The sequence below is a fragment of the Hipposideros armiger genome, unplaced genomic scaffold (assembly GCF_001890085.2).
Source record: "Hipposideros armiger isolate ML-2016 unplaced genomic scaffold, ASM189008v1 scaffold_109, whole genome shotgun sequence".
NCBI lineage: Eukaryota > Metazoa > Chordata > Mammalia > Chiroptera > Hipposideridae > Hipposideros > Hipposideros armiger.
Window position 1 is genome coordinate 3,443,771 of NW_017731459.1, and position 16,922 is coordinate 3,460,692.

The window sequence follows — 16,922 nt, forward strand, 5'->3', positions numbered from 1 at the left end:
GTGATATCTAAGGTCTTATAGATCTTGGAGTCCTAAGGTGTGCGGAAGAGGGGGTAGTCTTATACGGCGAGTATATAACAAACTCTGTATTTTGAGTGAAAATGTTAGGGGGTCGTCTTATACGCCCAGTCGTCTTATACACCGGCAAATACGGTAGGTGGGTTTGAGATATAACTTGGAGTTATATTCAACAAAAACTGTTGGGAGATGATCCATGCAGGGCAGAGGAGAACTTGGAATGAGGCTCCCACCTTGTGAGCTTGAGCTGACTAGATGGCGATGTCATTTACTGAATACAGGGAGAACAGGTTTGGAAATGATATTGGTGTTAGGTACCCATGTCAGACAAGAGATGCCTTTGAAATATGCATGGAGGATACGTCTAGTAGGCAGTTGAATATATAGGTCTGGAATTGGGAGATGGTTTAGGCTAGAGACAAATATTTGTGAGAATGATCAGCATAAAGAAGGTACTTAAAACTATTGGGAATGGATGAAGCCATTTAGAAAGTGTGTAATCTGGCGAAAAGGAGAATATTCAACATTTAATGGTTGGGTAAAGGAGGAAGTGACTGAGCTAGAGGGACCTGTGAGGTCAGAGGAAAGCCAAGGAGAGTATCCTATTGTAAAAGGGGAGTGGGGAGTACAGGAAACTAAAATTTGGGTTTTCTGAGACACCTATGGTATAATATGGTCCTAATATCAGTTGCCAGTAGAGCTATTAGATAAAACCATGGTCATTGTTGGACATGCAGGAGTGTAAAACAGCTCAGAAACCCAAAGTCCTATTACTCATTGTTTTAATTAGAATAAGGAAGGATATAACTTCAAGTGAAAAGAGGAACTTTGGTGTAAGAAATTACTTAATGTGAAACAGTATGTTTTGTACATGGAAGACCATGATGTTGTGGGCTCTTACTGAACTGATTGGTTGGTTCACTGAAGAAAATCTACACAAAATGATTTTTTTATAAAACGTGGTATAAAGTTTGGGCTTGCTCTTTTGTTTGCCATGTAAAGTGGAACCGTTTTTCATCTTTTAGATGCATTCAGAAGCAGCAATTTCAGGTTTTAGAATACATGTACCCATAAAAGTGAAGTGGAAAGTTTCAATAGCCATTTAATTATGGTAATATAAATGTATAATTTCTTATCTGAAACCTTGGGGACCACTTGTGTTTTGGAATTCAGAATATGTCAGATTTTAAAGAAGTAATATTGTTGTATGCCATATATTATATAACTCCAGGTGGGTTTTGGGCTGCACCTCCTAATCAAGCACATTAATATGTTTGCAGTTAAATGTATGCAAATTCACAGTAAGCTAAATAAAGGCAATTAATAGCCTCATGCCAGTTTACATCATGTTTTGCCATAATCTGAGTTTAAATCAGTTCAGATTTTGCTGCCAAATGAATTTTAAAAAGGGAAAGCAAGTTAAAGCTGGACTTGCAGGGCATTTTGGCCTTCAGGTATGCAGATACAGAATTGTGGGCCTCTAATAGCTCTGTGCTTACTGAGGGCAGTTTCCAAGTGTAATATGAAGGCAACATAAGGTAAAGCCTTAGCCTACTTGGTTCGTTTCCCTCCCCCTCTTTCTGCCTGTCCCTTCTCTCTCCTTTCTCTCATCTCACTCTGCGTCCTTTCTCCTCCTCCTCTTCCCCTTCTCCATTTCCTCTTGTTCTGCCACCACCTCCTTTATTTCCATCTCCTCCTCCCTTCTGTCACCATTTCTTCTTCCTCCATGAACTCCTCCTCCATCTCCTCTTCTGTCTCCGTCTCTTTCTCCTCTTCTCAGCCCCTCTCCCCATTTTCCTCTCCTTCTTTTCCATATCCATCATACACCTAACCACTGCAGCCTGCTCACTTTAGTTTGTATTCTCTAGTACTTTTTAATATGTTCACCTGGTTCAGTTTCTGCACCAAACCATACTATTGTGAGGGTTTTGTGAAATAGTGGAGTGCGAACACAGGTATCAACATAATTATAATTTGTATGTTGCTTTCTGTATGTGATCCTTTTTTTGTTTATTCAGTAAATATGAAAGCACCTACTCTATGTATCCTAGGTGATTTTTTTCCTGCTTTATCTTCCAGTTCACTAAGGATCTTTTGAGCTGTGTCTAATCTGTTATGCCTGCCCAATGAATTTAAATTTCAGTTGTTGTATTTTTATTTCTAGAAGTTCTCTGTGGTTGTTCAAAAAAATTGTCCCTTTTTTAATGATTTTCTCATCCCTGAAGTTATTTTCAGGGTTGCCTAGTAAAGCTTCTAAGTGTAGGTGTTTTATAGTTTTTGCTTGATAATTCTAGGATTTGAAGTGGATCCATTCCTATTGTTTATTTCTTTCTGTTTATTCTTTCTCATGGTGTCTTGTTTCCTGTCATGCTGAGTGACCAAATTATTTGTGCAAATAATGTGGGGCCAAAGACTTGCTTCCAGGAAAATTTTACATTGGCTTTGGCTGTTGCTTGGCACTACTGCATATGTGAGTCTGCCAGTATAAGGGCTTGAGTGTCTCGACTGCATAACGTTTGACCTTAATGAAGTACTCCATTTGATTTACTTCTCAGTTTGAAAAGAATAAAAGACTATAAGATGGTAAAGGCTTACTTATGGTTCACTTTAACGTTGAGAGTGCAGTTAACCCTTGAACAACTAACTATACACCTCTCCCCCTATCCCGTGCAGTAAAAAATCTGCATATAACTTTTGAATCCCCCAAAACTTAACTACCGTCAGCATCCACATGTGATTGGTTCCAGGACCCCAGGATTGAGTTCCATGAATACCCAAATCTGCAAATGCTCAAGACCCCTATATAAAATGGGGGAGCTCCATGCGCACAGTATACCCTCCACATCTGCAGCTCCCACCCACGCATTGAAACAGTACAGATATTGATTGAAAAATCTCCCTGTAGGGCCGGCTGAGTGGCGTGTTGGTTAAGAGCTGGCTTGGGACGCCAGAGGGCCCCAGTTCAGATCCCACATATGAGGGCCAGTGACAATGCTCTCTACAGCTAAGATGCTGAACAACAGCTCAACCTGGAGCTGGGCTGCAGTGAGTCGCCACGACGGCTTAGTCTGCAGCCGCTGCAGTGGTTTGCCATGGGCTACCATGTGTAGCCAGCAGCCAGCATGAATGGCCAGCAGCCGCCGTGAGCAGCCGTCCAGAAGCCGGCGACTGATCTGCCTCGCCCGGGAAGAGCACAATGATGGTGCCAACTTGGGTCAGTGAAGCAACATCCTCTACAACTAGACTGAAGAACAAAAGGCAGCAACTTGTCTGTTCCCCTTCCCCCAATTCCCCAGCGCTGTTCCCATCCCCCAATTCCCCAATTTAAAAAAAAGAAAAATCTCCCTGTATAAGGACCAGCGCAATTCAAACCTGTGTTGCTCAAGGGTAAACTATATATTCGTTTGGTATACCAGTTTTTTTGGGAAGAGCCTCCTGTTAGGCTCTGCATCTTATGTGGGTTTTGAATTTTGTTCCCTTTGCCCCACAAGGCCTTCAGAATAGAAGTCCGTTTTATCCTTATATTTCTTACTATTTTTTCAGTTATTTTTTTATGTATATTTTATCCAGTGGTTATAGTTTGTTTGCCTTTGCAGTTTTGTTTCAAATAACATACTAATGCTTTTATTGGAGACTGAAAATCTCTGTAAGACTATGAAATGTGCCCTTCTGAACCTTATTCCACATGTTGGAGATACGAAAGTGGGTAAATAGACAAAAGTTCTCACCCTAATAGAGTATACATTTCAGTGGGAGGAGAGAGATAATAAACAAAATAAGTAAAATATATAAATGGTAAGTGCTAGAGACAGAAATAAAGGATGGAGGTGTAGAGGTAGATCAGTAGTGTCAGAACATTGAAAGACTTAACGATTTTAATATCCAGAGAAAGCAATAGATGAATAAAGATCTGAAGGAAGTGAGTAAATAGTGTGGGTATGAAGAGGAAAGGCATTCTAGGCAAAGGGATCTAGTGTAGAGGTCCTGGTAGGAGGCGCAGCAAGAAAGCTGGTGAAGCTGGATTGAAGAGAAAGGTGGGTATAGTGTGGAGAAGATGAGATTAGATAGACCCACGTGATATCTAAGGTCTTATAGATCTTGGAGTCCTGCTAGGTCTTTTTAGAAGGATTTTGAGCAGCGATGTGATATGACTTTGTTCAACTCAGGACATTACGTTGAGAATAAACCCCAGGGGGAGGGGAGAGCAAAGGTGGAAAGCAGGAAGAAGAGTTAGCTATAACAGTTATCCAATCCTAGGGTTCTGGCATAAAGAAGACAAACTTCCTGCCCGCTTCCAGTCTAGCTTCTAGTTCACTCGTGAAAGAATCTATTTCAGGAAGTGATAGGTGCTAGGCAGCAATATAACTGATTTGTTCTGATATTTTATAATTAGTAAGAAAATATGTTTAAGCCTAGAATATTTATAACCTCTAAATAAATTACAAAATTTTTTTTAAAGATTTTTATTGGGGAATTGGGGGGATGGGAACAGTGCTGGGGAATTGGGGGAAGGGGAACAGACAAGTTGCTGTCGTTTTTTTGTTCTTCAATCTAGTTGTGGAGGACGTTGCTTCACTGGCCCAAGTTGGCACCATCATTGCGCTCTTCCAGGGCGAGGCAGATCAGTCGCCGGCTTCTGGACGGCTGCTCAAGGCAGCTGCTAGCCGCTCACACTGGCTGCTGGCTACACACAGTAGCCCATGGAACCCACTGCAGCAGGGGCTACAGCCTACGCAGTCGCCAGCGACTCACGGCAGCACAGCTTCAGGTTGAGCTGTTGTTCAGCATCTTAGCAGTGTCACTGGCCCTCATATGTGGGATCCGAACCGGGACCCTCTGGCGTCCCAAGCCAGCTCTTAACCAACGCGCCACTCGGCCGGCCCTGTTTTTGGTGTGTTTTTTTTTTGTTTGTTTTGTTTTCAATTGAGAAACTGTGTGTTTTTCCAGGACCCATCAGCTCCAAGTCAAGTAGTTGTTCCAATCTATTGGGTTGTCGGAAAAGTCATGACGTATTTTTTCTGTTTTTCTTTGGAAAAATGCATCATGACTTTTCCAACAACCCAGTAGTTGTGGAGGGCCCATGTGGGGATCGAACCGGCAACCTTGGTGGCGCTCTAATCAACTGAGCTAACCGGCTGTCCCTACAAAGTATTTTTAATTTGAGGCTTTTGATGCTGTAATTTTATGAATTCTTTTAGCTTACTGTTAAAAAAGATAGAACTTTATTGGAAGTAGATGATTTATTTCTCTCTATGTTTGTAGATTTGTCTATTTTCTTAGATCTTCATTTTTTGCCTTATGTATTTGAAGCTGTTTTAAAATTTTAGGGTTCTGATTTTTTTCCCTGTTGGAGTGACCCCTTTATCATTATTAACAGCCTCTCTTTATCTCTAGTAATGCTTCTTCAAGGTGCTTTGTTTGAAGTTAGTATAGCTGCACCAACTTTCTTTTGGTTGGTGTTTGCCACGGTTTGTCTCTATCATTTTACTTTTATTTATTTATTTATTTATTTATTTTTTATTTTTCTAAAGATTTTATTGGGGAATTGGGGAACGGGAACAGTGTTGGGGAATTGGGGAAGGGAAACAGCCAAGTTGTTCTTCAGTCTTAATTGTGGAGGGTGCAGCTAGATCAGCTCCAAGTCCAGTCACTATCGGGCTGCCTGTCGGCAGCTTGCGCCCCTCAGTTCAGGGTTCTGTATTTAATCTTAGTTGTGGGTGGCATAGCCCACCATCCCATGTGGGAGTCGAACTGGCAACCTTGTAGTTAGGAGCACATGCTCTCCCCAGCTGAGCCATCCTGCCACCTTTTGGCAGCTCACTGGCAGCTCAGCTCGGGTGCAGCTCACTGGCCCATGTGGGAATCGAACCAGTGACCCTGTTGCTCATAGCTCGCCCTTTAACCAATGGAGCCACTCGGCCGGACCCAGCATTTTACTTGTTTTTTAATGTGACTTTATATGTAAAGTGTATTTCATTTAAGCAACCTATTTTTGAAAATTCTGTCTTGATCTTTTTTTTTTAAGATTTTATTGGGGAAGGGGAACAGACAAGTTGCTGTCCTTTTGTTCTTCAGTCCAGTTGTGAAGGACGTCGATTCACTGGCCCATGTTGGTATTATCATTGCGCTCTACCCATGTGAGGCAGTCTCTGTCTGGCCATTGGACAGCCGCTCACGACCCAATGCCGGCCAGCCCCATTGCAGCCTATGCCGTCGCTGCTGACTCATGGCAGCCCAGCTCCAGGTCAAGCTGTTGTTCACCAACTTAGCTGTAGAGGGCACAGCGTCACTGGCCCTCATATGGGATCTGAACCGGGGCCCTGCTACTCAGAGCTGGCGTCCCAGGCCAACTCTTAACCAATGCACCACTCAGCCGGCCCTGTCTTAATCTTTTACTTGGAATATTTAGTTCATTTATATTTAACATAGTTACTGATATACAGAGGGTGCCAAAAAAATGTATACAAACTTTAAGAGAGGAAAACTATTAAAATTGTAGTACTCAATATATACCGATAATAAAAAATGAATACAAGTCACATTTGACTTCTGCAATTACAAGAGGTGTTTAAAGTGGTCACCATCAGCACCCAGATACTTCTGAATATGGCAAACTACTGCTTGAGCAATGTTGACCAAAGTGACCACTTGTATACATTTTTTTGGCACCCCCTATGTTTGGTTTTATTTTTGCCACCTTTTATCTCTATTTTATCCCCTTATCTTTCTATTTGTTTACTTTCTTGCTTTTTAATTAATCAATTATTTTTTATTATTTTTCTTCTTTTACTTTATGTATTTCAGTGGTTACTCTAGAGCAAGGATTGGCAAACTATTGTTTGCAGGCCAAATCCACCTGCCCTCCTGTTTTGTACATAACATTTTACTGGAAAACAGCCCATTTGTTTACATATCGCAGATCACTTCTTTGGCACTACTGTGGCATAACTGAGTGGTTGTTATATATATATATATATATATATATATATATATATATATATATATATATATATATATATATATATATATATATGGTCATGGGACGTGGAGTATAGTGTGGGAGTGGGAGTCAAGGGATTTGTAATAGATATGTATGATGTTGGAGGGAAGTGGGGCGGCAGATTGGGGGAGGGGGTGGTCACTTCGAGGGGTAAAAAGTATAACTATTGCACTGTGTTGTACAGCTGAAACTAATTCTAAAAAATGTGTATTTCACAATAAAAAATAATTTAAAAAAAAAAGAATCACTTGGCGGGCTTGTCAATACACAGATTGCTGGGCTCCTATCTCCAGAGTTTCTGATTGAGTAGATTTGATTTGGGGCCCAAGAATTTGCATTTCTAACAGATTGCCAGGTGATGCTCAGCTGCTGGTCCGGGTACCACTGCTGTAGAGGTGACTATGCATCTTTGACTTACTATAATCTAAAATAAATGTACCTAGTGAAGTTTACTACTTCCCCAATAATGGTAAAAGCCTTAGTGGAATCCTATAACATTGTTTGCTTACTCTTTAGGAACACTATTTTATAATAATATCAAACTAGCAACAACTCAAGTGTCCATCAACAGTAGAATGGATATTAATAAGTTGTGGCAGGTTCATATACTAGAAAACTATAAGGAATGAAAATGAATCTTCCTAACATTATATTGAGTGAAAAGAAGCTAGGTACCAGAGTACATATGGTATGATTCCTTTTATATAAAGTTCAAAATGGGCAAAACCAACTTATGGTGTTAGAATTCACGACTAGGTGGCTTTGATAGGAAATAGTGACTTTGGTGGCTTTAGAGAGGATCCTCACAGGATGCCAATAATGATCTGTTGGTCTGGAGACCAGATACACTAGGATGTTCATTTTGTGAAAATTCATTGAGCTACATACTTATACTTTTCTCTGCCTTATTTTGATATAAAGTTAAAAATTAATTTCCCAGTAGTTAAGAGTTAATTTTTTTTTTTAATGGTAGAGACATTTACTCTTTTCAGTTCTTGTGTGTTTGTAGAAATAGAGCACTGTTTCCATGGGAACTTCGGGATACTTCGTGTTGCATCTTTCTGTAGATTTCTGTGTGTCTACTGTCTCTCTCTTAGCTACAGTTTTTGCATGTAGTGGCAAAAAAGTTGATTTAGAATTGTATTAATGTTTTTAGCACAGCATTCTATATAGAGCATAGGTTTTAATTGATCCGAACTGATTTCCTAATAGTAGTATGCTAAAAAGGAAAAAAAATATTTTTTAACTAGAAGGTACTTTTTTCCTACAAGTTGTGCTATTTAAGAAAAACACTTGGTGAGATGGAATGTGGCTTTATATTAGGGTGTCTATTTGACTCTTGTTTCTAATAAAACAGTCTTTCAACTCTTGTTTGGTATTTCCTTTAAATGCACATTTAGTAGTAGGACCTGAAGAATGTCTTTGTAGGGATGATTTTATTCCTAGTTGATTTGGGTATTTGCATGAGTAAGTGGAGCTGATTGAAAGGAGAAGAGTCTGGCTTATTGATCTGAAGCCTGTGGGAAAGCTGCCTCTGCCTCGCCCATCTTGTTTGTCTTGGCTGGTTTGTGCAGGGTCCTAGAGAAAACCATCTTCTCAGACTAGTGTAATGCACACATCTTATGATTTGGGGGGAGAGAAGGTGGATGTGGGGGTGTTTCATTTTATGCAAGGAGATGTTACTAGCATGGTCATTCATAAATATTCTAAAAGGAGCTTTGTAGACTATTTTAGAATCATTTATGAGAACAAATTGTTCAGTTTAGTTTCTATGGCCTAAATAAACAGCAGATTACAGAGTTAATTATGCACACTAATGAGCACTGTGATATTCCTTGTTTTACTGATGCAATAATAAGCACCCCAGCAGAATGAATATTGTTTAAAACCATATTTTTCTATTTGTATAAATTTTCATGTAAATTAAATAGGAGACTTCAGATTTAGGCTTATAAACCTTTATTATTGAATGCCTTTGAAATTTTGATACAGAATAAGATTGAAGCTGCATAGAGAATTTTTTAAATACATGGAGAATTTTTACCTTTCATCTAGCAGTAGCTGCCATAAGATGATGTCACCTTGTAGCTGATTGGCTGTTACAGTACCTAGGGCAGAGAAGAGAAAGAAAAATGCCGGCACAAACCTCAGTGGTGGTTCTGTGGTTGTTTCTATCTATTTTTGGTAGACTCTTTGATTAGTGTCAGATCTACTGTATTTGGCCATGTGAACCATTGGGAGCATCCTAGGGTGAGGAAAATTAAGAGCTTTCAGAGGAATGAGGCGACTGATTTGCAAACGGATCTGTGATTGTAAGTTGCAGAATCTGGGTAAAAGGAATAAGGCAGGGTGTGTTGGAAGATGCACTATGGGAGGAGCTGACAGAAAATGCTTACATTAATAGCAAAAAAATGAAAAATGCTTTTTCTTTTTTTAGAGATAATGTATTTGGTTTTATGTTTTGACTTTACATATAGGTAGGAAATATGATAATATTGCAATCTTATTTTAAATTACACTGGGTTAGCCAGTATATAAATGCTTATTCAAAGGAGTTTATTTTCTGTTATATATATATATGTATATCTTACAAAGCTATGATTTTATATAGCTTTATTTGATTTTTGAGCCTTAGGGAAAATGGAGCAGAGCTTAGTTCTCTTAAAATACATTTTCTTCTAATGCTTTGTACAGATAAAAGCTTTGATGATGAAGAATCAGTGGATGGAAATAGGCCATCATCAGCTTCTTCAGCCTTCAAGGTTCCTGCACCTAAAACATCCGGAAATCCTGTCAACAGTGCGAGGAAGCCTGGTTCAGCAGGTGGCCCTAAGGTTGGAGGTAACGTAAATCCATTTCAATCTGATGTGCATGCCTCATGCCCTTGATATGGCCACACACACTTAGAACTTTGGAGGAATATGTTTATTCATGACTGCAGCACGACTGCAGATCTGGAGTCTGTTGCAACACACAGAAGAATGTGCTGCCTTTTTGAAAATGTTTAAAATATTGTATATTTCTATTTCCTATCAGAACATATGTGAATTAGTGTTTTCTGGAGCGTATTTATTTTTCACATACTGTTTTTAAAGGGAGATGTTTAAGGGAATTTTGGGGGTTGGTGTTTTTTATTTTTAAGGAGAAAGCAGGTCTTTCAGAATTTGGCTGTTAATTTTCAGGTGCTATCTAGTTGGTAAAGAAATATTGTTTTATGTGATGTTTTTGCATATTCATCTCAGTAGTGAGTCTTAAATACTCCCACATTGAAAAAAATGGTTGCAGATACTGGGTATTGAATCATTTGTCACAATAGGAAATGGGTGGTGGTCAAGTAAAATTGCCTCAAAAATGGTTTCTGGATTAGATAATAATAAATAGAAACAAAACAGGCTTTATGCAATTATGGTTCACATAGTACATTCTTTGATCATATTAGAACTGTTTCTAGAATATTGTTTATCTTAAATTTTTTTAATGAGTATTTTTTCATATACTAATTAAAAAGCCATGAGTACTTTTCAGGTGCTAGTTTCTGCTATGTCTTTCTGATAGAATGACTCCTATCTGAATAAGGGTAAATATTTAAAGCTGAAAGGACAGTAGGTTTTTTTTTTTCCTTTCCATTTTTTGTGAATAAACTTGTGTTTTAGATATAATTTGGGAAAAGAGATTTTTTTCCCTATTTATGATAACTGATGGGGAAATCATGGTCTTGAGGATTTTGTTTTTTCTCTTTTTGGCTGTCATTCATTTATTAAAAACAAAAAGGAAAGAAAAATACACTCTATATTTTGATCAGGTCTGTAAGTTGTGTTCTCTTGATCCTTCCATAGAACCAAACGTTATTTTCCAAGTCATATGATATTCTTAATATAGGAAAACTATCATAAATATTTCATGCTAACTATCTTTAATGTGTCATGTAACGAGCAAGAAAGATGATGATATTAATGGTATATGTATATACACACATATGTATAAATATATACCTATTTACTTATATATTTATATGCATGTAAATAGATAAATAAAATACTGTGAAATACAAATGTCTTCTTACTGATTTCTCTGGATATTTTGAGTAATTCACAATTTGGTATTTTAATTTTAATTATTTTCTCAGTTTTGCAATTATAGGAGTGTATTCTCATCCAAATGTTAGTTATAAACTATTACACATTTTCTATTATGCATTCTTATCTCTGATAAAAAGTATATGACATTCCATGCTTCTTTTGTAACCTTTAGTTATCATGAGAGGGATTTCTTTTTTCTGATTTTGAGTTATAGATTTCTAATCTACAATATGATAATTATTTCATGAAGCTGTCTTATTTGACTTAAAATGAATTAATGCTTAAAATGCATGGTGATAGTATTTAATATTTTTATGAATCTGAGCCAGTGATTTATAATTAACTTTGTTTTTCATGTTTTACTTTCTTTCTTAGGTGAAAATTGAAATTGTAGCTTACCTACTGAGGGTCACTTAATTCTGGTGTTAATTAAATTAATAAAATCAGATATTCTTTTTAAAGAAATAGGACTTTCTTAATGCCACATTCCCACCCCACCCTTCTCTGGATTGTAGTCCTACCAGAAATGAAAATGATAGGTAGCTTTTGTGACTGTAGTCATTAATCACTATACTATGTTAATCACAGATTATATCATCATCTAGGCAGTGGCCCTTTTGGTAAAAATAAGGGACAGCCCATTATTCCTTCTTCCTCCCCCTGCTTCTTTTGGCACTTGCAGATTCATTCTGCATTTGTTTTGTTTGCCACAGCCCATTTAGGTTCACTGCCCATTTTCTATCTAAGAAAAGAGCTACTAGCCAGACAATATTGATATTCCTTCAGAATTAATGCCATTTTTGGCTGTCAGTCCTTCTTTGGAAATTTAACTTTAGATTTTCTGTTCTTGGTAGAGGCTTATTGATTTTTAAGTTAGTTGTAGAAAGTTTCTTAGCATTGTAGACTCTTTTAGTTAGAAGGGACATTGGGAGTTGTCCCTTCTAACTAAAAAAAGTAATGTGCTCATGGATTAAAATTTGGAACAAAAAGCACCTGCAATACATGTAGAAATAATCAGCTGATAAATTATGATGTACTTTCTTCCAATTACTTTTATAATTACTTTTCCAATTATTTTTACACATGCAAATATTTTCTTAGGACGACAGAATTGTTACCATTCATTATGTAGTTTTTTGTATACCTTTTTTCTTACTTGTATTTTACCGTGAACATTTTCTCATTATCTTAAGTTATTAATTGAAAACTATTCATGGCTAAATAATATCTAGGTTGCTTTCAGCATTTTCTGCTGTTATAAACTGTACCATCATTCTTTTTTTTTTTAAAGATTTTTATTGGGGAATTGGGGGGATGGGAACAGCGCTGGGGAATTGGGGGAAGGGGAACAGACAAGTTGCGCTCACTGCGGCTGCTGGCCACTCACGCTGGCTGCTGGCTATACACGGTAGCCCATGGCAACCCACTGCAGCAGGGGCTGCAGCCTACGCCATCACCGGCGACTCAGGGCAGCCCAACCCCAGGTTGAGCTATTGCTCAGCATCTTAGCTATAGAGGGCAGTGTCACTGGCCCTCATATGTGGGATCCGAACCAGGGCCCTCTGGCGTCCCAAGCCAGTTCTTAACGATCGCGCCACTCGGCCAGCCCTGTACCATCATTCTTTTATGTGTATCTTTTGCACATCTCCAATTATTTCCTTGGAGTAATTTCTAAAGTTTACTGAATTAAAAAGTGCAGGGATTTCTCATGTTCTTCAGTTTGTTATAATGTCCTCCAGAAAGGTTATAAGGCCATTTCAATTCTGGGTAAATTAATTATTTTTTATATTACAGTAAAATCTCCCTCCTTATAACAAACAGAGAAGATGTATTTATCATGATACTTTTAAATACCTGAGGGTTGCCCTGTCTCTTCTTTATAACTGTTTTATTCTCTAGACTATACATTTTCTTTCTCATAAATTTATATGGAATATAATGGTGATTTCGTCCAGGCATTTCATTTGCTACTCCTAGGTATATAATGAACACATAGGTATAACTGGCTACTAATTAAAGGAGTATAGTAGGTGGTACATGATAGTGGCATACGCCCATCACAGTTCACTGAGTTTCTCAAATTTTTTTCTAGTAAGAATACCGAAATAAAAATAAAATGAGCTTCTTTGGAATCCTGACTGAATCTGCTTTTGAAGTTTGAGAGTTTAATTTACTTGTCCCAAAGATATATGTCAAGATTAAAGAGATGTATGCTATTTTTAGCAAAGTATCCTATCCAATTAATTAAAACCAATAGGACCTGTGTTTAATCTTCAGTGTGTGTTCATTTTGCTTTTGTCCTTTGGTTCAGTGGTCCAGCCTGTTCTCATAAATGTGTGGCCTTTAAGCCAAGGAAAATTTTTTTTAAAGGGTTATGGGTTTCTCTATACCAATATGCCATTGCTATAAAAACTCATAGGATGTGGGTGTCAAAAGTGTTACCTTTGTGCTTTTACTAATTCAAATAAGGGTAAAGTGAATTTCCTTAAATAGACCATTTTCTGAATAACATTTGTAATTATAGGAATTTAGGTAAATACATTTCCCCCCTTTTCTTTTAGGCTCAATGGCTTGGAGTACAATTGCTGAAAATACCTAATTGTTTCAAATACTTATTTCTCTGTAGTATTTTAGGTAATAATTTAACAAAAATTATTGAGTATTTTTACATATACTTTTTCATTTAAACCTCAAAACCCCTGAGTGAGATACTTTATTATCCTGATTTTACTGATGAGCAAACTAAAGTCTGGAGAAGTTAAGTAACTTGCACAGGGTCATGCATCTCATAAGTGGACAAAGCAGGAAAAGCACTGGGCTGTACTGCTACCCGCTGATCTCCCTGGGTAAATAAGGCTTCTTCTAGATTAATAGCTGAGATTATAATCTACAGTAATGATCACTGCCTTTCAGCATCTATAAATATGTCATTTTAAAGCTCTAGAATTATTCCCAGAAAAATGGAATATTTGGAAATGAGCAAACATGCAATTTTTCATTATAAATAGAAATGCTTTTTAGTATTTTTGTTGTTGTTGAAATGGTCTTTTTAAAGTTCATTTTTCTGAGTTATAATATCCCTATTTCTGTACCAATTATTTTGGCTCCTATTTTTTTTTAAAAATAAAGATTGAATTAGATGATACAATTATTATTGTTTATAATTAGTACCAGATTTTGAGGTTAGTGATTTGTCATTGAAGCTTGTATATAATCATTGAGACACTCATTGGCCAGATCATCAATTCTCAAAGTTCTGTTATTCTCTCTCACTCATTCAAGTGGACAGAGTATTTCTCTCTTATTTCTCTCTATTAGACTACTTAAAAATTTTTTTAATTTCCAAATCTTTTAATTGGGTAATTACCACCCTTTCAAATCCAGTAGGACTTATTAGGATAGTTTATATTTGTTTTATTTATGTCTGACCTGAGGTTGTAAGAATGTCTAAATATCTATTTTCCACAAATTATGCTAATTGTTTCCATTTTTTCTATCACACAAACACCAAAGTTGTTTTAAACAAATAAAGATGATGAGAATCAGTATATATTTAATAAAACAAATCTCACAGAATTTTTGTTTAATCTTAGAATCCAATTTTATTTATTTTTTTTTAAGATTTTTATTGGGGAATTGGGGGATGGGAACAGCTCTGGGGAATCAGGGAAAGGGGAACAGACAAGTTGCTGTCCTTTTGTTCTTCAGTCTAGTTGTGGAGGATGTTGCTTCACTGGCCCATGTTGGTACTATCATTGTGCTCTTCCCAGGTGAGGCAGATCGGTTGCCAGCTTCTGGACGGCCGCTCACGGCGGCTGCTGGCCATTCACGCTGGCTGCTGGCTACACACGGTAGCTTATGGCAACCCACTGCAGCAGGGGCTGCAGCCTACGCCGTCGCCCGTGACTCATGGCAGCCCAGTTCCAGGTTGAGCTGTTGTTCAGCATCTTAGCTGTAGAGGGCAGTGTCACTGGCCCTCGTATGTGGGATCCGAACCGGTCCCTCTGGTGTCCCAAGCCAGCTCTTAACCAATGCGCCACTCAGCCGACCCCAGAATCCAAATTTTTAACTGGTAAACATCAATTTCTTGTTTTTGAGCTTTATATGAAACCAAATAACTTTTCTGTTTGTGTGTTTTGTTTTCTTCCCTCTTCCCCTAATGACATCAAAAGATACTAAACCCAACAGGTTTTATTTAGCCTTAGAGGGGACTTAGAGATGATCTGATCCCAATTCAGATGAAGAGACTTAGCCTCAGAGAGTTAAATGATGTATCCAAGATCAGACAGCTAGTTGTTAGCAGAGATGAAATGAGAACCCAGTGCTTGGCCCACTCTCAAAGGCTTCTTCTTGAATCATCTTTGGGTCATCCCCTAATTAATACTGCATGTGATACTTATTTCTTATTTTTATCCCTTATAGCAAAACAATATATGACTTATATTTGGAATTTAGAGATTGGCCAGTCACCGTTCTGTCTTAAATTACTGTAAATCCCATATCATTCACTATACATCATAAGATGCCTTGGTACTGTCTATCTTAACTTTGGTTTTAAGGTAAATATGATTCGAGTAAGCAGCCAATGTTATTAATATAAACCAGTAAATTACCTAGTTGCCTACTATGTATAAGAATATGTTTTGGGGGCTGGCTGAGTGGCTCAGTTGGTTAAGAGCTCGCTCAAGAGTTTGAGCTCTGAGCAACAGCGGTTCGAGTCCTGGCCCGAGCTGAGCAGCTGCTGAGCTACCAACAGGTGGCAGGATGGCTCAGCTAAAAAAAAAAAAAAAAGAACCTGTTTTGCTGTAACGTTTTTCTTTGACCTCCATTTTGTTATGCAAAACTTAAAGCAATAAAGAAATTTCATTGTGCAAGGTTTAGTTTTTGAAGCATTCATAATGTTTAAGAGAAGGGAGAAAATAATATAAACAGCCAAACTGTTTTGATTGAAATTAATAGTCAAATTAAAGACCCAATCTCTCTACAGATAAGTTATTGTCCTTATACAGCTGTATAGAGCCTACTAAGTGCAAAGCTTCATGTTAGGCATCAGGGAGACCTTCTGGAATTATTTTACATTTAGTTTATTCAAATTATCTGGAATTTATTTTTGTATAAGGTGGCAATATATCCATTTTAATTTATTTTCTTCCTTATGCATGGCCAGTTAATGGCCATGTAATTAAATAAAACATTTTTTACTTCACTTAATTGAGATATTACTGTTTGTAGTTTGGTTAGTTTATGTAGTTTCTTTTTTTCCTGATTTACTTATCCATACCTATTCTAGCTTTATAGTGAGTGTTTCCCAAACTTTTTATTATGAACAATTTAGAGTGTATAGCAAAGATGACATACAGTGAACACTCATCACCTAGATTTAATAATTTTCATTTTGCCATATTTGTTTTAATTCTCTCCCTATAGATGTAGTCCCACACATATTCTTTTTTAAAATCTCAATAATTGCAAAGTAAATTGTAGACATCATGACATTTCAGCCATAAATATTTAATATATACCTCGTAAGACTTAAAGTCATGCTCCATTATAACCGTAACACTATTATGAAATGCAAGAAAATTCCATAATATTTTGTATAAAAAAGCCCCCTTACCAATTTTTATACCCAAGACATTGACTTTTTTGAAAAGTGTAGGCCAGTGGTCTTTCAGATTGTTCCATTTTCTGGATTTGTCTGATTTCTTTGTGATGTTAGTTAACTTGTTCCTTTAGCCCTTTTATTTTCCCTAAATTTATTCTTAAACTATTGGGTTGTCAGAAAAGTCATGTTCTATTTTTCTGTTTTTCGTTGCAAAAATGCA

General features: G+C 37.3%; 1 protein-coding gene across 29 annotated transcripts in view; it reads left to right on the forward strand.

The window, feature by feature from the left end:
• The window catches only part of CLASP2 (cytoplasmic linker associated protein 2), a 157,188-nt gene that overhangs the window by 37,369 nt on the left and 102,897 nt on the right, over positions 1-16,922 (forward strand). For 22 of the 29 annotated variants that reach the window (XM_019647191.1, XM_019647193.1, XM_019647196.1 and 19 more), the window contains one exon: positions 9,713-9,859. In XM_019647191.1, the coding sequence (XP_019502736.1) occupies positions 9,713-9,859 (147 nt within the window). Of the gene's footprint in view, positions 1-9,133; positions 9,331-9,712; positions 9,860-16,922 lie in introns of those variants that run through there. The other 7 variants (XM_019647209.1, XM_019647211.1, XM_019647215.1 and 4 more) reach the window with 1 other exon arrangement.